General features: G+C 60.6%; 3 protein-coding genes across 5 annotated transcripts; 1 reads left to right on the forward strand and 2 right to left on the reverse strand.

Annotated features, from left to right (window-relative positions):
- The first annotated feature begins 1,198 nt into the window (after positions 1-1,198).
- On the forward strand, positions 1,199-6,952 carry PGGHG (protein-glucosylgalactosylhydroxylysine glucosidase). 2 transcript variants are annotated; one of them, XM_079104624.1, is made up of 14 exons: positions 1,199-1,390; positions 1,555-1,835; positions 2,241-2,451; positions 2,524-2,959; positions 3,752-3,871; positions 4,054-4,185; positions 4,341-4,452; positions 4,538-4,610; positions 4,697-4,833; positions 4,911-5,044; positions 5,139-5,234; positions 5,425-5,522; positions 5,576-5,799; positions 5,878-6,952. In XM_079104624.1, exons 2-14 carry the CDS (start codon positions 1,577-1,579, stop codon positions 5,931-5,933), a joined length of 2,088 nt encoding a protein of 695 aa, XP_078960750.1. In that variant the 5' UTR covers positions 1,199-1,390; positions 1,555-1,576; the 3' UTR covers positions 5,934-6,952. The 2 variants fall into 2 exon arrangements, with proteins under 2 accessions (XP_078960750.1, XP_078960751.1); XM_079104625.1 differs by having other exon boundaries at positions 5,588-5,799.
- Positions 6,953-7,977: 1,025 nt separating this feature from the next.
- IFITM5 (interferon induced transmembrane protein 5) lies at positions 7,978-14,183 on the reverse strand. 2 transcript variants are annotated; one of them, XM_079105340.1, is made up of 3 exons: positions 11,162-14,183; positions 10,737-11,031; positions 7,978-9,497 (listed from the first exon to the last, which is right to left on the reverse strand). In XM_079105340.1, the coding sequence occupies exons 2-3, from the start codon at positions 10,926-10,928 to the stop codon at positions 9,285-9,287; spliced, it is 405 nt and encodes a 134-aa protein (XP_078961466.1). In that variant the 5' UTR covers positions 10,929-11,031; positions 11,162-14,183; the 3' UTR covers positions 7,978-9,284. The 2 variants fall into 2 exon arrangements, with proteins under 2 accessions (XP_078961466.1, XP_078961465.1); XM_079105339.1 differs by having other exon boundaries at positions 10,737-14,183.
- A 4,548-nt stretch (positions 14,184-18,731) lies between these two features.
- Positions 18,732-19,843, reverse strand: LOC306640779 (interferon-induced transmembrane protein 3-like). The gene is made up of 2 exons (XM_079105338.1): positions 19,555-19,843; positions 18,732-19,065 (listed from the first exon to the last, which is right to left on the reverse strand). Exons 1-2 carry the CDS (start codon positions 19,801-19,803, stop codon positions 18,874-18,876), a joined length of 441 nt encoding a protein of 146 aa, XP_078961464.1. The 5' UTR covers positions 19,804-19,843; the 3' UTR covers positions 18,732-18,873.
- Positions 19,844-22,629: the final 2,786 nt, after the last annotated feature.

Below are 22,629 nucleotides of genomic sequence, written 5' to 3' on the forward strand. Positions count from 1 at the left end.
CAACTTAGTAAACGTCTGTCCCAAATTTTTAAAAAAGGTTTGGGGATGTGGCTCGGTGGTACAGTGCCCCTGAGTTCAATCTCCAATGCCAGAAAAAAAGAAGGTATGCGATACATGAACACATAACTCAATAAATAAATGTACAGATCTATGCTGTGGGGGCAAGTCAGGGCAACCAGGCGCTGGGGGAGGGAGCAAGTCTCAGGGAGTCTCACTGAGCACTGGGCACTGTAGGAGGAAGAGGAGGGCGCTCTTGAGAGAAAGGCCCTGAGGCATGCTCAGAAATTCCAGAGGCAGTGGAGCCAGCTGGCTGCTGTGGCGCAGGAGATGGATCAGGGAGCCAAGGCAGGGTTGTGGGGGCTCTGAGTGGGCCCGGGTGGGCCCCACTGCAGGCCTCTAAGCAGGCATAGCATGGCCCAGAAGGTCCTGGTGGCTGTTGCTCTGTGTCAGCACCAGAAGCCCCAGAAGCAGCTAATCCAGCAAACCTAGGAAGGAGACCAGAAGACATGTCCCCATCGGATGTGGGGTATGGTGACAGAGGGACAAGGTGAGCCAAGGCTTCTGCCTGGAGCAGCTGGACAGGCTGCGATGCTGTCACCTGTGCTGGGGGCCAAGGCTGGGGGTGGAGCAGGTTTCAGGAACTGCTGAATCTGGGCAGCTGGACAGACACAGTCATGTAAGTCAGGCCAGGGAGCCTGAGCCACAGGACGGACAGGCCCAGGGCTGTACTCAGAGCTCCCACCGGCAGGTGGAAAGAGGCAGACCAAAGTGCCACAAGCTGAGAGAGCCGAAGGAGGGGTCTCCAAGCAAGGGAGGGATCTGGAGAAGGGGAAGGAATCGCATCCAGAGCCCACGCAGGTGCCCCAATCCATCCTTGCAGAGCGGACACCTTGGGGGTCAAGGCTCGACTCCCCACTCAGATCCCTGGTTGGCCACGGCAAGGGACCACCAGGCTCGCAGCGGTCTGGAAGACACAGCCGCAGCGGGGAAGAGGGGGCCTCAGGCCAAAGCGGTCGGCGGCCAGCTGCCCCGCCCTGTGGGCGGCCTGGGGGCGGGGCAAGGGGCCTTCCTGGTCACGTGGCAGTGGTGCGGCTCGTCTTCCCCGACCCCGGGGAGCCGGGGGACGCAGATCCCGGCTGAGCTAGGGCTGCGGTAAGTCTCTGAGAGTAGCCGCCTGCCCTCCCCAGCCGCTCCGCTCCTGTCCCAGCTCCGCCAGCCCGCAGCCTTCGGCCCTCCGCTCCGGGACGGGCTGGTCCCTGGGGCTGAGCTTAAAATTCCACCCTCAGGGCTTCCGGACTCTGGAAGGTGGGGTCGGGACCGCTCTGTGGACCGTGCAGCCTGGGAAGCGGGCCCAGAGACCCGCCACGGTTAGGATCCGACTCTAATGCAGGTTGGAGGGGACGGCTTGGCGACCAGTCCACAGTGGAGTGTTCTCCCGGGTGGCCCCTAGATCCTGCCACATCTGGGGGTCAGCCAAGTTCTGAGAGGACTTCAGGGTTTACGGTCTGAGGAAGGGAGCCCAGCCAGTCATGGCCTCCTCTCCCGCTTCCGCAGGCCACCCGCTAGTTAGTGTTCCATGGCGGAAACCCGGGAAGACCCGACCACATTTACTGCCCGGTCTCTGCCCAGCGATCCCCGGTTCTTGGCCACTGTGACCAATGCATACCTGGGCACACGCGTGTATCATGACACCCTGCATGTGAGTGGCGTGTACAATGGGGCTGGGAGTGGCACACACCGAGCAAGTCTGCCCAGCCCGCTCAACGTCAAGCTGGAGGCACCCCCAGGGCCAGGAGAGCAGATGGCCGAAACCTTTGCCCTGGACACCAACACAGGTAGCTGCACTATCCTGGCTCCTCCTGGCTCCTCCCCACCGGCGCTGTGGAGCACAGCCCCTGCCAGCTTCACCTCACTTTGAGCAGGAAGTCTCAAAGGAAAAGAGGCCCTGTCTTGGGTTCTCCCCTTTCCCTCTCTCTGGGTGGGCCCCCTGGGTCCTGGGCAGGAACCTGGGTCCTGTGCAGCCATGGCTTCCTAGACAGAGCAATGAGACTTGGAGGCAGCATCCATCCCACTGTGGGAAGAAGCTACCAGAGGTCTGAGGGACACCACTGCCAGCCCAGGGAGGGCCTAGTGCTGTGTGGTCTGTGGCACTGGGAGGCCACAGCTTTGCAGCCTGCCTGGGGGGGCCCTGTCTTCCCTCTCACCCCTGTCCGGTGACTGAAGCTCCCATCCCTCCCCAGGAACCTTTCTGCACACCTTGGAGAGCTCCAGCTTCAAGGCTTGCCAGCGAATCTACGCCCACCGCACACTGCCCCACGTTCTGGCCTTCAGTGTGTCGATTGCACGCTTGGCTGCAGGGAGCTGGCCCATCACAGTGCTGCTGCGTTCATCCTTCTCCCCAGAAAGCCCAGACCTGGACTTGCAACTGGGGCCTGACTTCCAGGGAGTCCGGTGAGGAGGGGCTGGGTCCCAGCTGGGCAGCCCAAAGAGGGAGCTGCCCCTAAGATGGCTGCTCTCTTTCAGGTACCTGTGTGGCCACACACTCACCCCTGAGCAACCTGGGGGGCCGCAACAGGAGGTGCACATGCTGTGGACACCAGTGCCCCCAACGCTGACCCTTGGGGAAGGCGAGGAGGACAGGACCTGGGAGTTCCTAACTGTAGTGGGCAGCAGCCAGGCAGAGGCCCAGGCCTACCTCCAGGAGGCCCTGCAGCTGCAGGCCAGAGGCTCTCTGTACCCAGCCCATGCACAGTCCTGGGCCCAGCTGTGGGCAGACTGCGGCCTGGACGTGGTGGGACCACTGCCCCTGCGCCAGGCCCTTCGTGGCTCCCTCTACTACCTGCTCAGTGCCCTGCCCCAACCTGGAGCTGTAGGGTACGTCTGTCATGGCCTCAGCCCCGGGGGCCTCTCCAACGGGAGCCAGGAGGAGTGCTACTGGGGCCATGTCTTCTGGGACCAGGTACACATCATCCAGCAGCACCGCACCATGGGAAGCACTGCCTCTGCCCTTCCTGGGATTGGGGTTGTGATGGGGAAGCACAGGGGCTGTGCAGGTGGGAAGGCTTCCTGGAGGAGGTGGTGTCTCAGCAGATGTAGGAGTCTGGACAGTGATCCAAGCAAGAGCAGCAGAAGGTGCACATGGCAGGGCCTGTGGCATGTGCAGCAGGGGCTTCACTGGTGGAAGGAGCAGCAGCACAGTATGCAGCAGGGCCCTGGGCCTGGAGTTTACCTGAGGGCTAAGGAAACCAGGACATTTAGTCAGGGGAGTGACACAGAGGCAGCTTCTGGGAAGACCCCAAGCTGCCAAGTGGAGCTGGGTGGAGGAGGGCGAGGAGTGGGGCCAAGAGAGGCTGAGGACACAGACGTGGGGAGACTTGTTGGCCTCTGGGTGAGGAGGCATGGAGGGTATTGCTCAGGTGCTCCCACCTCAGGGCGCCTCCTAAATCAGCTCTGACTTATTTTATGGATGAGGCTAGGGAGGCCTCCTATAGTGGCCTGTGCCCTGATTTGGGCCTGGGCAACCCACCTGCTGGCTGGGGAAGGGACATGGTGGGCTGGGGAGGGGCTGGTAGATCTGGGTGCGCATCAGGAAGAACCTGGAAGGAGGCAGCAGGCCTCCAAGAGGCAGGGAGGTTGCACCAATTGCCCTGCTTGCTGTGCGCTGGCTGGAGGCCCGGCCAGGGCAGGCTATGGCACTAGGGGAGGGAGAAGGTGTGAGCCCTTCTGGTTCCAGAACAAAGACTGTTCTCAGGACCTCTGGATGTTCCCAAATATCCTGATGTTCCACCCAGAGGCTGCCAGGGCCATCCTAGAGTACCGCATCAGGACACTGAGTGGGGCCCTTGAGAATGCCCAGCACCTGTGCTGCCAGGTGAGGGAGCCAGGGCACTACCCCATGGTACCCCACCCAGGTCCACCACAGCAAGAACTGGGCAGAGCCTCCTGGCGGGACCATGCACTGGGCCCCAGAGCCCCGCCTGCTCCTCTCTTTGCCCCTCCGCAAGGTCCCATGGGGTAAAGACTGGAGCTCTTTCATCTGCCCTCTCCCCACAGGGAGCCAAGTTTGCTTGGGAGAGTGCAGGCTCGGGCCTGGAGGTCTGCCCTGAGGACATTTACGGGGCTCAGGAGATCCACATCAATGGGGCTGTCCTGTTGGCCTTCCAGCTGTACTACTACACCACCCAGGTGAGGTGTCCCCGCCACCAACCATGTCACCCTAGGCCTGCTGATAGGGGACAGTCCTGGGAAGCTGTCAAAAGAGGGGATTTGGGAAGCCAGGTCTTCCTTTCTGGACACTGGACAAGTGGGCACTCAGCACACACAGGACCCTTGGCCCCCAGGACCTGCAACTTTTCCGGGAGGCTGGTGGCTGGGATGTGGTCAGTGCTGTGGCTGAGTTCTGGTGTAGCCGTGTAGAGTGGAGCTCCAAGGAGAAGCAGTACCACCTGAGAGGTGAGGAGGTCCCTGGGGGCATGGCCAGGAGGAGGGGCTGCTGGGGGGCCACCTGAACTGAGCCCTGTCTGACTTATGTGCCCAGGAGTCATCCCCCCTGATGAGTACCATTCGGGAGTCAACAACTCCACGTACACCAATGTCCTGGTCCAGACCAGGTCAGACTCTAGACCCTGCCCCAGCCCCTCCCCAGCAAGCAAGGCCAGCCAGAAGCACTGAGGCTCCTGCCTGTCCCTCTCTACAGCCTGCACTTTGCAGCTGATCTGGCCCAGGACCTGGGTCTGCCTGTCCCTAACCAGTGGCTGGTGGTGGCTGATAAGATCAAGGTGCCCTTTGACCCAGAGCGAAACTTCCACCCTGAGTTTGATGGGTATGAGCCTGGTGAGTGGACACTGAATTCTTCTCCCTGGTCCAAGACGCATGCATCGACCCTGACATGCCCCCAACACCTTCCCCAGGAGAGGAGGTGAAGCAGGCTGATGTTGTGCTCCTGGGGTACCCGGTCCCCTTCCCCCTGAATCCTGATGTCCGCAGAAAGAACCTGGAGATTTATGAGGCTGCGACATCCCCCTGGGGCCCAGCCATGACCTGGGTGAGAAGCCTGGGGGTGGCCCCACCCCGCTGGCCTCAGTCTTTCTCTTCATACAATGGTTCTCACCCCACTGAACTCTGAACTCTGACCCTAGAGCATGTTTGCAGTGGGCTGGATGGAGCTGAAGGACCCATCAAGGGCACGAAGCCTTCTGGACAAGAGCTTTATCAATGTAACTGAGCCCTTCAAGGTTAGCCTGGCTCTGGCTCAGGACCCTCTCACTGACCACTCTGCTCCCAATGGCCATGGGGGGAGGTACAGCCCAGCCTCTGGGTCACCACAGGATCATGGCCCTGGCAATTCCTGCCTGACCTTGGGATGGCAGCCCCAGGAGGGCCAGTGCCCTGGGGGCCTTGGCACTGACAGCCTCTGACCTGCAGGTGTGGACAGAGAATGCAGACGGGTCTGGTGCAGTGAACTTCCTGACAGGCATGGGGGGCTTCCTGCAGGCAGTTCTCTTTGGATGCACAGGCCTCAGGTGAGTGCAAAGTGGCACAGAGGGTAGCCCCCTACCCCCACCTTCTCACACAGCTCTCCCTGCAGGGTCACCAGGGCAGGTTTGACCTTTGACCCCCTGTGTCCAGCGGGGGTCTCCGGAGTGTGCGTCTCTGGCATCTCCTACCAGGGGAACAAGCTCAACTTTGCCATCTCTGAGGACTGTGTGACAGTTGAGGTCACCGCCCAGGTGGAACGCTGGGCCCCCCTGCTAGAGGCCGAGCTGTGGCCCTCACAGGTTCGGCTGCCTCTGCTGCCAGGTAGGTGAGGGTCTGAGTGATGAGACCAGGGTGCCCAGTGTGTGCCGTCACCCACAGGACACCCCTCCCTACCTGCAGGACACAAGGCCTCCTTTCCCCTCTCGGCTGGCCGAATACAAAGGTCACTCCCATAGCTGCCTGAAGCACTGACTCCGAGAATTTCCTGGGAGAATTTTCGAAGACATTAGACCCATGCTGCCGAGCCTCTGGGACACCCCAAAGCTCTCCACCCCCCAGGCCCTCACCCTGGAGCCCTGCCCCTGAGTGACCAGGGAAACTGGCTTCAGAGATGTCTCCTGAGCCCCACTTTTCACCTGCTGCCCCATGTCCCTCACCCCGCTCTCCCCCAGTCCCAGGCTGTCGGCCTGGCCTGAGCCCCTCCCCAGCCTGGACGGCAGCAGTTTCCCACACCTCATCTGCCCGTTGGTCTGACCTTGACACCCCGTCTCTCGGTGCCCCATCTTGACTCCCTAGGCACTTTCCAGGCCCCCGCAGCCAGGGCCCGAGTGTCCACACTTACTCCCTTAGACTCGGTCACAGGCCCTTTAGGGGAGTGACTGTCAGCTCTCATGAGGAAGCACGCAGCAGCGATGGGGACACGGAGGAAGGGCCTCCGCCACGGCAGAGTTGCTCAGGACTGTCAGCTGCAGCTTTGCCAGTAGAGAGCTTTTCCTGTGGTGCAGCTGAGGTCAGCAGGGCTGGAGCAGGCGCACACCGGCGTCATCTCCAACTCCTTGACTGCAGGTCAGATGGCCTCTGGCACTATAGGGTGAGGTGGGCAGCCTGTTCTCAACCACATGGCCTAAGAAGAGGGAAGGGAGTGCCATTGCTGGAGGACAAGCCGGTGGTGTCGGAGCAAGACCCTCAAATTCCCCACTGGCCACCAGAGGAGCTAGAAGTGCATTTGGGTTCAGGGTCACAGTCCCAGGCCAGGCTGCGATAGGCAGGCTGTTCAAAGATGGAGGCTTTTCCTGGCAGCAGCTCCTGAGACCTCAGCCAGCCCTGGGGTGGGTCACCAGTGGCTTCCCCAGAATGGGTGAGATGGCATCTGGAACCAGGATAATGGTGAGGTCCAGACCCTGCACCAAGCCACCTGCAGAGTCCAAGTCAGTGCTGGGAAGAGATTTGCTCTTATAAAGGCCTGCACACTTCTTCTGAAAGTGGGGTTGTGTGATGTCACTTTTCCATTTCACCTGGTGGCAGGCACAGCAGCTTGGACGCTCAGGGCAGGGGTGCCATCATGACTGCCCCACCTCCTTTGCTGTGTCCTGCCACACCCCTGGTCTCAGTGGAGAGACCTTATCCCAGTAACAGTACCCAGCAGGCAGAGCACTCCACACATGCAGGGGAGGGTGTCCTGGGCTTCAGGCAGCTCTAGAGCTGGGAATCCAAGTGTCTGCACCTTCCAGGGCTTGTCTTCCTGTCTCCCATGCTCAGCCACTCAGGCCGGGACACTCGTGGCCACCTGCCTTCACACCCAGGAGATCTGAAAGGAGGGCTTTCACAGCCACCCCAAAGTAACTGACATGCAGAGGGCAGGGATCCATGATGCCATGCTCCAGTGGCCACAGTGAGCAAGCAGCATGCTTACTGGAGCTTGGGAACAAGGTGGGCAGGGTTAGGGTCAAGTCGCAGACCACATGCAGGCCAGTGCATGGCCTGAAACCAAGGGTGCCTACAGACTTCTCACTTCAGGCCCTGTAAACACTATGGTTGAGCTATAAGGCAGATCTGCCGAGGACTGTGGGTACCTTCTGTCTGCTGTGGGCCGGGCACTGTCCCAATGGGAGTGGGCATTCGTTTTTGCAGCCTCAGAGTCAGGACTGGGCATAGACAGCAGAATGGGATGGCAGGTGGCCTTGCACCCGTAGGGTGGAGGTGGCCTGTACTTGTGTGTCTACGTGCCATACATGTACAGTCACCTCTGTGCATGTGGTGGGTCACGGGGTGACTGTATGCTAACACGCCTGGCTAGGATCCACCAACCTGCAGCCACGATGAGCCTGGGCAGAGAGGGCTACTGTGACATTTCTCAGGTGACGGCCACACTGTCAGTGCTTGGCCACAGGCCAGTCTCCCCATTGTGTGAGAGATCGTCTTTGGGGGTATGCCCCCAGCAACACACAGGCTGGCTGCTGTCCCAGCCTCTTCATCCAGGACAGGCTGACCCCTTCTCGAACCAAACCTGGGGCTAGGGTCAGCATACTGCCTCCATTCTGGTTCAGGCAGAGGCCACATGCTTCCCTTGACCCAGATCCCCTGTGGGACTTGCTCCAGGGCCCAGCATGGGCTGGTGTGTCTCCACCCCGGGTCCAGCACAGGCCACATACCCTGTCTTCAGCAAGGGTCCCAGGCATGTCACAGGATGGTGACTGTGTGGGGTCTCCACATACAGCAATAGACAAGGGACTCCCACCCCTATCCCTGGAATAGCTGACCAGCAAAGGGGTCTTCGCAGGGGGAGGGAAGGGACCCTGAGTGGGGTGTTCGAACCCATGAGCTTCCTCCTGGTTAAGACCTCTGCAACTAGTTCAGCCTTTCACTGTCCAGGCCACAGGGAGGCAGCGGGACCTCACCTCAGCCTCTGCCTGTGCCTGAGTGTGTGCATCCCCCTCCCAAATGCTAGGCCCTGCCAGTTTTGCTGTGTGTGTGTGTGTGTGTGTGTGTGCCATGTGGTACACAGGGAGGTAAGAGGGTACAGGAATGTGTCCCCAGCACAGGCTCAGACAGGGTTCCCACACCCACTTCCTCCCTGACTGCTTCTGCACAGTCATGTAGAGGCAAGAGGGAAGGAGGGAGGGAAGACGTGGCCTTGCCTCCATGTGGTGTGTACGTGCATGGGTGGTGGAATGCAGTGTCCAGCCCCACCCAGCAAGATGGGTGACCAGGAGGGAGGGAGCCCACCACCACACTGAGATCACTGAGATTTGAAGGGGCACACAAGTCACAGGGACAGACCAGGAGGGGCAGAACACATCCGGGCGGGGCCCCTTTCTGAACACAGGCCACCAAGCCACAGGCAGCTGGGATCAGAGGCCTGTGCTCCCAACTTCATGCTAAAACACTCGGGCACCTCCCCAGAAGCCGCAGGCCGCCCCGTGGCAAAGTGAAGGGAGACAGTTGGGAACAGTCAAGCAGAGCAGGGTAAGAGAAGGTGAGCCTTGAGGGCTGGGGGGTCCCCACACAGCTCCCTCCCCCACTGAAGCCAGGAAGGAGGCCCTGGAGGCATGTCAGGGACCTGGCACTTTTAATTGTGGACAGAGGTTGAGCCTGGTGAGAGGAAAGGGTCAGAGGTAGGAGTTGGGGACCCTCAGGGATGGGCCAGGTCCCTGGGGTCTGAATGGTCAGCTCTGGGCAGCCAGGTTGGGCCAGGGGCCTCCAGGGTCAGGGTAGGGCAGGGCTCAAGGCCCTGTAAGAGCTGGCATTCAGCTCCGGGGCTCCAGGGGTTGGCGTCCTCAGGCAGGACAGGGTCAGGATCCAGCCTGTCAGTCATAGTCTGCATCATCGAACTTGGTGCTGAAGAAGGCTGCGGAGTTCTTGGCCAGGCGGGAGAGGTGCAGGGCACCAGTCACCACCAGCCCCAGAAGCAGCAGTGGGGGTACCAATGTCCACATGGCAGCCAGGATGTTGTAGCACTTGGCTCTGGAGCCGTACCTCCGTGCTGCCTCCAGATCACCAGCCACCTTCTGGTCTCGAGCCTGCAGAGCAACCGAAGATGCAAATCAACATGTGCCCTGAGGCCTGGCTGCCAGGTGCACTCAGAACACCTGAAGGGTCCATGCTGCACCCAGAATCTGGGTGGAGGGGTGTGGCCTGAGGGGACGCTCCCATCACTGAACTCTCTTCCTCCACTGTCCCTAGCTTGTCATGCTGCTTGGCTCTTGGTGTGCCTTGGGTCATGATGGCCCCCACCCTATGGGTGCTGCAAGGGGTGCCTGGCTCCTTGTGTCCAAGACATGGACCCAGTGGCCATCTCTGGTCATTGTCAGCTCCCAAGATCCCTCTGCAGGTAGGCAGTTCTCTGGAGAGCTAAGACCACCAAACCATGTAGGAGCAGAAGCCACAGGACCTCAAAAAAGAGCCACAATCGGTGAGAATCCCCTTTTGGGAAGAGGAACCTCTACAGGCAGTCCCATGGACACTGCCCTTCTCCAAGGACTGTCTATCCACCGCCCTGCTGTGAACTGCACCCCTCAGTGCAGGAGACGTGGCCACCCTAACACAGCCCTCTCCACAAGCTGCCTGCTCAGAGCCCCAGGAGCTCCTTCACAAGCTGCCCCCAGTGCTCAGGAGCCCCTGACCTCTCCACACATCCCCAGCTCCAGCCCCTCCCCACATCCCCAGCCCCTGAACACTCCCCACACCCCCAACCCCTGAACTCTCCCCACACCCCCAGCCCCTGAACTCTCCCCACATCCCCCAGCCCCTGAACTCTCCCCACACCCCCAGCCCCTGAACACTCCCCACACCCCCAACCCCTGAACTCTCCCCACACCCCCAGCCCCTGAACTCTCCCCACATCCCCAAGCCCCTGAACTCTCCCCACATCCCCAGCCCCTGAACACTCCCCACATCCCCTGACCCTGAACTCTCCCCACATCCCCAGCCCCTGAACACTCCCCACATCCCCAAGCCCCTGAACACTCCCCACATCCCCAGCCCCTGAACACTCCCCACATCCCCAAGCCCCTGAACACTCCCCACATCCCCAAGCCCCTGAACTCTCCCCACATCCCCAGCCCCTGAACACTCCCCACATCCCCAAGCCCCTGAACACTCCCCACATCCCCAGCCCCTGAACTCTCCCCACATCCCCAAGCCCCTGAACTCTCCCCACATCCCCAGCCCCAGCCTCTCCCCACATCCCCTGACCCCTCCCCCCAGCCCCAGCCCCTGACCTCTCCCCACAGCCCCTTCCCACAACTTTCCCTACTCACCTTGATGGAGTGCACCAGTGCCAGGAAGCCTAGGCAGCAGAGGTTCAGGTAGAGTGTGCTGAAGACTGACCATATCAAGTGGTCGCGAGGCGGGGGACTTGGTGACCCCAGTGCCAGAGCCGTGTGGGCAGCACCATCGACCTTGCGGGGAGTGGAGGCCCGGGGGCTCTCACGGGGGTAGGACGTGTCCATGGGTTCCAGCGCCGTCTCTCCCTTGCTGGGACTCGCACTTCCAGGGTGGGCACCAGGTCTGCTTATAGCCCTGGCCGCCCTCCCTGCCCACCAGCTCTGCCTGCTAAATATAGCCCAAATTACAGCCTGAGTCTGGGAGCAAGGCGGAGGCCCTTCTGCCCCAGTGTCCCCACCCTCACCCTAGGACTCTGACAAACCACCCACCAGAGCCCCCCTGGTATCTGGCCACCTACCCCAAGGAGACCCCAGGTCAGATGGCTGAGGGGCAGTGGCTATCCACTACCTTCCAGATCTAGCCAGGACTTCGGGTGCCCTGCTGCCTCAGCCAAAGGCAAGGGCCAGATCTCTCCAGGCATGGACCAAGCCTCCTCCTCCCAGCAAAAGCTGCTGACCCCGGCCCTCCTGACCCAGGACTCAGGCTCCACACCCTCCACTACTCTGTGAGGGAGGTGAGAGTAGGGACCAGATGCACCTGTCAGAGATGAGGTCTGAGGAGAAACACCAGGGGAGAGGGACAGTGAGGCAGCCCCCAGGGACTGGACACACCCCAGCAGTGCTGCCCAGGCTACAGGGAGCTTCCCTCGCCTTCCAAGAGTTCGGGTAGGTGTGCCTCCAGCCATCCTCTGCCTCCCAGGTAGACAGGTCCTTCTCAGTCACCTGCCATCTGTGGTCCTGAAGTGCTGGTGGGTGGGGTTGTCCCTTGAGGGCTCGGGCTTCCTCCTGCTGTCCTCCCCTTGGGAGTGTTCTCCAGCCTCAGGCTACAAATGTCCCTGGGGCCAGTGACCCACATGTGTGTGCTGGGAGTGACTCTTCCCCAGCTCCAGGCTCACGTGGCCAAGTGTGCTCAGGGACCACCTTGCCCCAACCTAACTCTTCAGCAGGAAGCCTCTGAATTCCCCCTGACGCCTGTTCTGTCTACCTTCCCCAAAGCCCGACCAGCTGCTCAGACCAAAAGCTTATCCCTGCCCCTCTGTCTCCTAACCAAACCCTGTGGCTACACCCCCACTGAGACCCCCAGAGACCAAGATGCCCACCTCTTCTCTGGGGGCTCCCTGCTGCTCAGCTGGAGCACCGAGAGGCCACGGTGATCCTGCAGGAGCAACCCATCCATCACTGCCCAGAGCACAGCAGAGGCTCCCAACTCATTCCCATGACCACACTGACCAGCAACGAACTGTGAGGTCCTTCCCGTTCGCTTTCCATGAAATGCACACTCCAGGGAGATCACTAGAACACTTATTAGGGAAATCTGAGTCCTCGGGAAGGAGCAGAAGGATGCAGAAGAGCTGACCACCGAGAAGCTCTGGGCAAGGGACAACCCATCAGAGACGTCTACAGTAGGGCATCCAGGAGACCACTCGCGTGCTCACACACTGGAAGCAGGAAGTGACCTGGGAGGGAAGGGCTTCAGGTGGCATCAACAATGGCAGCAAGAAAAAGACCCTCGACCAGGAAGCTGAGTGGATGTGCATGCAGAACTCAAGAAAAGCCTGCAGTGTCCAGTGTAGCTCCCACCCAGACCCGAGACCCCCCACCTGACACTCGCGACACCTGGAGTCCCAGCAGGGGGTCTGCAGCCATCCACCCCCTCTGCCAGAGCCTTCTCTCCTGCAGGACCAGACCCGCGAGGGATCGGAGGACGGATGGGGCCAGCGCCCAGACCCAGGAGGCTCTGTGCCTGGCTCCACTATTCATGGTTGCTCTCTGGCTGGGCATAGCCAGCAGGGAGCAACCCAGGCCCTTTCACCTGGCTGACCACACTACAATGGCTCTTGCCCAGCCGGCCACTGACCCAGTACGGCTTCTGTCAACCCCCGTTGTTTCTGTTCCAGTCACACATTTGGGGAATGGAGAGTGCCTGCTGGGAGGGCCCGTGGCCTGGGGCCCACTATGAGTGGACTTTGGATCTGGACACTGCTGATCCCTTGGTGCCGACACACCCCCCCATGGACAAGGAGCCATGACGATGCTCTGGGTGTCGAGATCCTGACCCACTCCTGTGCCCACTGGTGCCTGGTGCCCCTGAAGTCCCCTGTTCTTGGGTCCAGTGCCCAAGTGATGTCCACATGGTCTGTGGGGAAGGACTCAGGCGTGAGAGTGTGCCCATGGCCATGCGTGGCAGCGTCTCTTGTCCTGCCCTGCCACGGGGCAGCGTCTGAAGCTGAGTGAAGGCCCAGGTCTGCTGCAGGGAGCATGGCCCGGGCCCTGCCTCCCACCACTGCTCCTGAGCTGGTGGGGACTGGGCAGTGTCCTCCTGCACGGCCTGTTTCCCCCAGGAACCCAGTCTTTGTGAACATCCAAGAGCTCTCTGCCTGCCAAGATGCAGAGTGAGATGACTGCTGTCCTCCTGGGCCTCCTGGCCCCTCCCGAGTGCACGCCCCAGCTGCAGGCTGGCTGGGCAGAGAGCCTCAGGGCCCTCCCTCCCTGGTCTTGGAGAACGGGGTGTCCCTGGCCTCCCACAGCAGCAGATCAATTGTGGCTTTCCCACCCTGTGTACCTTTCCTGGGGCTCAGGACGGACCCCGCACCATGGGCAAAGGCAAATCCCCTCCACAGGCCCCAGGAGACTGGCAAGTGCGGGTCGCCCCCAGTGAGGCAGCAGCCTGGGAGATGTGTCCCACACTGTGGGGAAGAAGGGGTACGGGGGCTGAGAATGTGGCCCTGCTGCACCCTGGTTCCCTCAGGTCCAGTCATGTGGCCTGCCACGTGTCCTGGAATCCGAGCACTCCCTGGGACGGGCGGGTTGAGGCCCAGCTTGCTCAGGCTGTGCAGGAGAAGAGCTGGCAGGCAATTCAGTGCTCATTGCAGCAGGGGGTTGAGGGCAAGGTCAGCCCAGGGGCGCCCCTGAGGCCACCACTCCAGGCCCAGACACAAACCCTGTCGTGGGTGTGGCTGGTCAGAACTTTGTTCTTCCCTGAAGGCCAGGGACCCTGGGCTACTGCCCCCCACCTCTGGGCTATGGACTCCTGACTTCTGTCCCCTGCAACCTTCCTGGGGGCTGGGCCATGGGAAGTTCAGGCTCTGCCCATCCAGTTGAGACATCAAATATGGGGAAAGCCCCATGCCACCTAGCACTGAGCACCCACAGCAGGAGGCCAGAAACCTGCAGAACCTGGGGACATGACGCTACCGCAGAGGGAGTGGGGTTCAGATTCTGCGCAGGCTGGGACTGCCAGAGTGCCCCCTCCCCAGGCGAGATCACAGCACACTCGGGACAATGCACTTTATTGACTCCCACTGTGGAGGGATGTGTGAGTGAGAAGCTTCAGGTGGTGCAGGGGGCAGGCCTCAGGCCAGGTGCAGGGCCAGCTAGGGAGGGTCAGGGCCATGGCAAGCATGGAAACTTGACCTTGCCTCAAATATGAAAAGCATTTCAAATGTCCTTCATTTATGTTGGTGCTGAGGATGGAACCCCGAGCTGCATGCACAGCCTGGTCCACCCCGTCATGGAGCTACACCTTCACACCTGTATTCTAATTCTAATGAATATCAGCATGAGGACGATCACAATGATGCTGATGACCGTGGCACTGATGTTCAGTTTCTTCGAAGTGGAGGCGTAAGTCTGGGACCCGGTGAAGTCACCCACCATCTTCCTGTCCCTAGACTGGGGAGACCAGATGGAGAGGGCCCTGAGCGGTCAGGGGAGAGCCAGGTGCTGCTGTCCAGGTCCCCCAGGGTCCTTGCTGCCCTCCCCTTTCACACGCTCAGACTGTGCAGGAGGACCCAGTGCTGGCTGCTCACCCCAGGTGAGGTGCAGCTTCATCCTCCCAGCACCGTCCCGACCCCGGCCCTCCCACTGCCCAGCCCCCTCAGCACACACACCTTTATGGAGAAGGCGAAGGCTGTGAAGCCCAGGCAGCAGAAGTTCAGGAAGATGGTGTTGAACAGGGACCAGGTGACATAGTCGGGTGTGATGTCCTCCCTGCTGATACTGACCACAGTGGACATCGGGGGAGCCGAGCCAGGCTCCTGGAGCGTCTTGCTCTTCATTCAGAGAAGGCTGATGCTGCTGAGAGGGACTTCGGGAAGTGCGGTTCTTGTTGCCACCGAAGCCCTTTGTGGGCTGAGGCCCAGGTGCTGGGGCTGGTCCTACTAGGGTCTGGCCCCTCCTCGGCAGCCTCCTCCCGTGTACCCTACAGTTCTGCTTTCTCAGAGGTTTCTGCTTCCTTGTGTTTGTAAATTGTCTGAGGAAAGAAGATGGGGAAAGAAATCAGTAAGTGGCGATTTCACCAGGGCAGGGTGTCAGGAGAGGCCCAGGGCAGGGTGCTCCCTGTCCAGGAACCCAGATCAGGACCTGCCTCTGCTGAGCCCTCCGTGTTAGGGCTGTGGGGGACCCGCGTGCTTCTCCCAGACCTGGGAGTGTCCACAGTCCAGGCCAACAGCAGCAGGAGTCCACAGCCCCTGTCCCCCCCAGGCCCCTGAGGGCATGGTGAGGAAGCTGGCCGCTCCCTCCTCTCAGTCCTGTGGGGAGGGTCTGCAGAGCAACCCTGGCTTGACGTGCAGGAGAGCACTCCCGGCCTGCACGGCCCCAGCCCGCAGGCTAGCCTGCCCCCACCAGGGAGTGAGGAATGGCCAAAACCTCTGCACCCCCTTGCTCGGTGCTGGAACGCAGTATGCTGGGCCTCCACAGCCCTGGGCGGACCCCTGGGTCAGGCAGAACTCTGATTAAAGGCACGTGCTGTTCTTTGCTCTGGTTGACATGTGCTAAGGGAGCTGGCTCTGACCCTGGGGTGGGTGAGGGAGGTGACCCCGAGGTAGGAATTCAGTGCTGAAGCCATCGACGCTGCGTCTCAGAAGAGGGCCCATAAGCCACTGAGGCGGCCGCAACTCCAGAGCAGCATGTCCCGGACCACGTCCTGGTAACACTCGGGCAGTGAGCCAGCACGGGGGACAGGTGCCGAGCCCTGTTGCTCACCTGTGGGCGCCTCCAGCCCAGCTGAGCGCTGGCCCTCCCTCAGTGATGGCACCTACCCCATCTCCCCCTCTGGACACACCCCATCCTCCCTGAACGTCTCTGGACTTTCCTCAAGAAACCCATCTGGGCATCTGGCTGGCAGAGCTGGAGTTCTTTTCCGTTCTGTGTGTAAGAACCCGGGTCCCATCTGTCTGGGACGTCCTCGGAGCCTCTGGGAAGACATGTCTGTCCTGTGACAAAGCTGCGGGGCTCAGGGCTGTGTGGTGGAGGACACGCAGTGTGGCCCTGGTGCTGATCCTGTTGGAGCAACTCATCCCTCACTATCCAGAGCACAGCAGAGGCTCCCAACTCACTCCCATGACCACGACTCTGACCAGCAACGAACTGAGGTCCTTCCTGTTCGCTCTGCATGAAATGCACACTCCAGGGAGATGGCGGGTAGAACATTTATTAGGGAGGTCTTAGGCCTGTGGAAGGAGCACAAGGATGCAGGAAGAGCTGCATGGCGTGGCAGCATCTCTTGTCCTCCCCTGTCACAGGGCAGTGTCTGAGGTGGAGTGAAGGCCCAGGGTGTGCTGCGGGAACATCGCCCTGGGCACTGCCTCAAGGCCTTTTCCCTGTCCTCTCTAATGACAGACACGGCCACAGAGGGTGGTAGTGATGCTGGACACTGAGAACTCTGACTCGATGACGATGAGACAAATGGAGTCAGGCAAGCACAAATACCGAGTACAGCCTCCATGGGGCCCCGCGTGGCAGGGCCACCCAGCTAACGGACGTGCAGGCAACCGTTCTGAGGGCTGCTGGCATAGCTTAAGGTGCTGTGACCCAGGTGCACCTTCGCCATTGCCAGCCCTTTAACCTGGCAACGTTACCCTGTGGCAAGAAGGCGCCAGCAAAGCCGCTGGCTCTGAGGACCCCTGAGTGCAGTTGGAGGGGGATGAGCGAGGTCCTTTGGTGTGTGACAAAGTGTGAGTTAGTGTGGGACCTTTCAAGGGCCATGAGGGAGGAGCCAAGGCAGCAGTGCATCTTCCCTTTGTCACCATGAAAAGCCCTGGCTTCTCAACAGAACTGACCACCAGGAGCAGGACTGTGCCAGAACCTGCAGGCCGTAGCACCCATGGGACAGCAACACTGCAGGTGGGGACAGAAGCAGAGCATCCTGGAAGGAGCAGAAGGCTGGTCCTGACCCCCGTGTCCTGTGCTGCTTCCCAGTGCCTGTCCCTCTGCTGACCCTTGGGGCTGCAGAGGATGCATTTGGGACAGACAATGGAGAAGGCAGAGCTCAGTGAGGGGCAGGTGGACAGGGGAGAAGCCTCTCTCCAGCCCAGTCAGGGCAGCTTGAGGACACTGGCAGGGGCAACCTCCCCGTGGACAGAGCTGGATGCAGGCCCCAGGCAGCCTGTGTGTGGGGGGAGACGTGGCCCAGGATTTAAGGTACTTGGAGGCCTGGACATGGCAAAGTCCTAGCAGAAGGTGAAGGAGGCAGAGCGGGGTGTCCCAGGTCCTGAGGAGGGCTGGTGGAAGTGGCCACTAAGTGTGGGATTAAGGGAAAAGTCTTGCTCTCAGAAATAAGGTACCTGTGCAGGGCTGGGCAAGCCCCCGGAGCATGAGGTGGACCTCAGGAACGTGGTGAGCCAGGGTGCACACAGCCCCTGTGGGGATGGAAGCTGGTGAGCTGTCGGTCAAGTCGGGGCGTGGTGTCGCAGGCCTGCCACCACTCTGGGCTGTGCCTGGGGTCACTCTGCACTTCGCCTCCTGCCCGAGGCCATCTCTTCCCACCGCAGCCCAGGGATGGCCCAGGGGCAGCCTGGAGAGGGCCAGGCTGTCGGGCTTTCCCCTCAGAGGGGCGGAGGCTGTCAGGGTTCAAGCAAGAAGCGGCACACGGGGCCCGGCCAGGACCCTGCCCCTCGGCACCCCCACCCCCAGCCTGCTCTGTCCACTCAGTGCCCCGTCTCCCCGTGTACAGCTGCAGCTACCAGAGGGAGGCCCCGGGTCATGCAGTCCAGGTGGCCTCGCAGAGGCACACCATGGTTCCAGCGGGCAGGGCACTTGAGGTGACCCAAGTGACTTGCAGGGACACCTGTTTTGGGGTAACCGGCAGCCTGCACCCCTGGGATGGCCCAAGGGAGACAATGCCTGATCAGAACTGGACACCCGGGGGAGGCCCAGGGCCCGAGACCCAGCGCCCCGGTGCAGTGGACGCAGCAGGGACACTGCAACACGGGTGCCAGAGCCGGGACCCCACGGAGCCTGCAGGACCGTCGCTCCCAGCAAGAGTCCAGGACATGCCCTCCTGTAATCAGGGAAGGACACCTGACCCTTCAGGCTGACCTGGAACTGCAGTCCTGGCCACAGGGGCACCAGGCTCGTCCTGTGAGACCAAGGTCATCCAGTGGCCGGCTCCACACCTGAGATGAGAAGATGACGGGGATCAGAGGGTGCATTCAAGGCTGTGTGGCTCTGTGCTGGGAGGTGGCTGGCAAGGGCACTGACCCCACCCCCCACCACCCCACGAAAGCCCCACTTCAGCCACTAGCTCCAGAGTTCCGTCCCTGGCCTGGAAGGCACCCCAGGGCCAGCAACATGCGCTACTGCGTGTCTGACCTGCAGTCAGGAGGTGCAGCAGGGTCAGGTCTCCCCAAACTCCACCTTCATGAGAGGCTTCAGCAGTGGAGGCCCAGGACAGTGATACAGGTCTGGTGGGATGGGGTCCTTGTTCCCCAGTCGAAGACGAACACCAGACAACTGCCGAGGCAAGCACGGCAAGCACAGCAAGCACGTTTTATTGAAGCAAGCGACAGAGAAGGACTTCTCCGAATGAAGCAGGAACAAAGGAGGGCAGTCAGTGCAGACGCGGGGTCAGGTAGGGAGGATCGAAGCAGATTTGAAGAGAGTGGAAATGCACTTTATTGACTCCCACTGTGGATGGATGTGTGAGTGAGAAGCTTCAGATGGTGTGGGGTGCAGGGGGCAGGCCTCAGGCCAGGTGCAGGGCCAGCTAGGGAGGGTCAGGGACATGGCCAGACTAGAAGCCCTCAAGATTCTTCATCTTCTGTGAAATGGCCTGAAAGATCACCGCCGAGAAGATGATGAAAACAACGATGGAGCCGATGGTCAGAAGGATGTTGAAGATCAGGGCCCAGATGTTCAGGCACTTGGCGGTGGAGGCGAAGGCCTGGGCCCCAGTGATGTCACCCACCATCTTCCTGTCCCTAGACTGGGGAGACGAGATGGAGAAGGCCCTGAGCGGTCAGGGGAGAGCCAGGTGCTGCTGTCCAGTCCCCCAGGGTCCTCGCTGCCCTCCCCTTTCACACGCTCAGACCGTGCAGGACGCCCCAGCGCTGGCTGCTCACCCCAGCTGGGGCAGTGTTACCCTGGGTCCCCTGTGCTCTGCCTGAGACAGCGTGGGGCGCCACACTGCGCAGTGCGCAGGGGTATTGCTGCCCTCGGGCAGTAGGGAGAATTCCTCTGGGTTGGGGACGGGGACAACGAGTGACCCCAGGATCCCCAGGCTGCTCCCTCCTGTGCCTGCCGGGGAGATCCCCCAGCGGCCCCCACTTACCCACAAAGAGGAGGGCACACACGGGGCGACGCGCAGCACCCCCACACGCACGCGCGCGCACCCCCAGGTGAGGTGCAGCTTCATCCGCCCAGCACCGTCCCGACCCCGGCCCTCCCACTGCCCAGCCGCCCTCAGCACACACACCTTTATGGAGTAGGCGAAGGCTATGAAGCCCAGGCAGCAGAAGTTCATGAAGAGCGTGTTGAACAGGGACCAGACCACATGGTCGGGCACCGAGATCTCGCTGGGCATGTTGATCACGGTGGTCGTCACGGGAGCCGGGCCGCGGGGGCCCCCCAGCACGGCCACCTCATGCTCCTCCTGGAGCTTCTCGTAGTGTGGGGGGCGCCCGGCACTGGGGTACATCAGGATGGAGTGGGAAGACTGGTTCATGCTGCTCAGGGAGCCCAGCGGTGGGGTGGCTGAGGTGGCTGTCCTGCCCGCCCCTTCCCCAGTACTTTCGGTTTCTCAGAAGTTTCTTTTTCCTGGCTGTTGTGAGCTGGGAATTTGCCAAGTATTGAGGGGTGGAGCTAAAACTAGCATCAAATTACTCTAGGGAAGAGTGGGGGGAGGATCGGGTGGGCGGGGCCTCCGGTCCAGAAGCCCAGACCAGGACCTCTCAGCTGACCCTCCTGGGGGCTTTTCCCAGCCTGGGAGTCTCCCAGCCCTGCCAACAGCAGGAGGAGCTCCCTGTGCACGTTCTGGGCCCAGCCAGCCCCCCACAGCCCCTCCACCCCCAGGTCCACCACTGTGGTGGTCCATCTTGCTGTCACAGCCATGTTCTTGGACTGAAGTTCTGAAGGAGAAGACAAAGTAGCACACTAACACACTCTGCTTCCAGAACGTGAGAAAGGACCTGGCACACACTGTCAGCCTCAGCGCAGGGCTTGCTATGGAAAGTTGATGACCAAGCATTTGCCAAGTTACCTCTCTGTAGTGTTCAGTGTACAATGTCACAGAAGTCCGATTTCCAACGTGGCAGTGGGTAGGAAACGGATAAATAATGGGGTTCACAGGAGCAACTCCTGTCCCTTCCAGGCACTGGCTTTAGCTGCCAGGACCCTGAAAGCTGAGCCCTTGTACCATTCTGCTCCTGGCCATCGGCCTGAGGGAGGTCCTTGCTGTGCCCTGGGTGCAGGATGGTTGTGGGGTGTTCTTTGTGAGCCCGACGGTGGAAGTGATGTTGAAGCTCAGGTCATGCTGCAGCTAGGATGGAGATGCTCCATGGTGTAGACACCAGTGCTCTGCAGAGCACACAGACCTGTGTGCAGGAGGGTGGCTTCATGGCAAGGCCCACAGGGGACAGGTGCACCCAAGAGCAGCAGCAGAACGCCAGTGTCTGTCCACAGCCTGAGCTGCTGGCTCCCTGGGAGTACAGGTGGGAGGTGCCTGTGCTCCCCTGGTGGAGAGGATGACTGGACCTCTGTTCTCCACGTATCACTTTGCCCTCAGGGCCATCATCCTAGCGAGGGCCTCCGAGGGAAGGTTGACTGCAGCTTGGCCTCCTCCGCTGCCCTCTGACCCTGGTCACCGTCTACAGACACCAGGGCACAGCGCCCTCACAGTTCACTGTTGCCCATGTGGGCTCTTGTTCCTGGTGCGGCACTCCAGGTGGAGTCACCAACAAGAACCCAGGGGCTACGCAGCATCTGGGTCACTCTGATGCTTGTCCCTTGGGCCTCTACCTGGGCCCATGTTGGTCCTGCCCAAACCTTGAAGGGTTTCTCCAGCCCCACTGCCCCAACCGCTGTGCAGAAAGACCCCCTTCACTGGCCACTCCTCCCTGCAGCCCCAGGACCTCAGCTGCCTTCCTACCCCAGGGCTGGCACAGAAGCCATTTGGTTCATCAGGTGGGGGAGGGGAAGAACCACCCAGAGCACCGCACTTCAGTCGAAAGGGCCGTGCTGTAAGTTGTCCTTAGAAGGACTTCTCTGTCCCTGACTGATCTTACTTTTGGCTGATTATCAACCTCACTTCTGGAACGCAATCTCTCATCAAGACTCTGCTGTCTGAGTCTGCGCAGCCAGGAGGGGCCTGCCCTGGTCACCAGGAGCTGTCTGCAGCTGAGCAACAACCCTCAGGGACCAGGACACCTGCAGTGGGCTCTGGCTGGCACTGGGGAACACCTGAGAGCCTGACCTGGAGTCTTGGGTGACATTAGCTCCAGTGAGAATGTGCAGCCAGGGACAAGCCCACACTGGAGAAAGGACACGTCGGGGCTTGCAGGATGAGGTGGCCTTCAGTCAGAAACAGGAAAGGACAAGAGCAAGAGAAGACGGCAGTGACCAGACACAGAGCAACTGCACCTCCACCTGCCTGTCCCACTGGCAGCCAGGGCAGCTGCCACGTGGCCCTCCTCCCTGGCCTTGGGTCTGGCTACGGGACACTCGCACAAGGGGAGAATCCGTAATGTGAAAGAAGCAGAGACCTGCTTGTGGGTGGGGCTTGCCCCGTGCAGTGCTGCTCAGCCCAGAGGTGACCAGGATGGATGCCCGGCCCACCAGCCCTGCCTGGGGCCTGAGCAGGGACAATGGCCACAGTGGGTGAAGGTTTCCCTTCTATGGGGGCGTGTGGCCATACGTCCTAGGATGGGATGCAACAGCAGCTAAAGCATGGAAAGCTGGAATGGGACATTAAAACACCAGTAGCTCCTCTCAACTGTGACCCTAGGGACACCCGTCTGACCTGGGGAGCACCTCTGAGGCACGTGCTGGGCTGGAGCAGACAGGGACGGAGCTCGGCCACGGCGGTCGCGCTCAGCACGAACCCCCCAGCAGCTCCAGGAATCATCTGATGGGAAAAACCTCCAGATTACTAAGAATGTGGGAGACCGGCACTAAAAATAAAACCTGGCTGACTCCATCAAACACAGCACCTTGCAGCAACATTAATCTATGTGGATGTAGTTTACATGATAAGTAAAATGTATAATAAATGTGATATCTCAACATACTTTGGAATGGTGGCAATTGTGCGTTTGCTCTATGGAAAGCATATCTGGTACAATTTCAATCTATTTAAATATGTTACAGTACGTTCTATGATGCGAATGGGACTAATCCTTGAAGTGATCATGGGAGATAACAATAGGTACACATCACCGGAGACAGGTAAACGTGGAGCAATACCTCGCCACAAAACCTGTAGCCAGTGTTAGAGAAGCAATCAGAACACACACAGGAAACTGAATTGTGTGTATGTGAACATGAACAGCAGGTG

The sequence above is a fragment of the Sciurus vulgaris genome, assembly GCF_902686455.1.
Source record: "Sciurus vulgaris genome assembly, chromosome: 11".
NCBI lineage: Eukaryota > Metazoa > Chordata > Mammalia > Rodentia > Sciuridae > Sciurus > Sciurus vulgaris.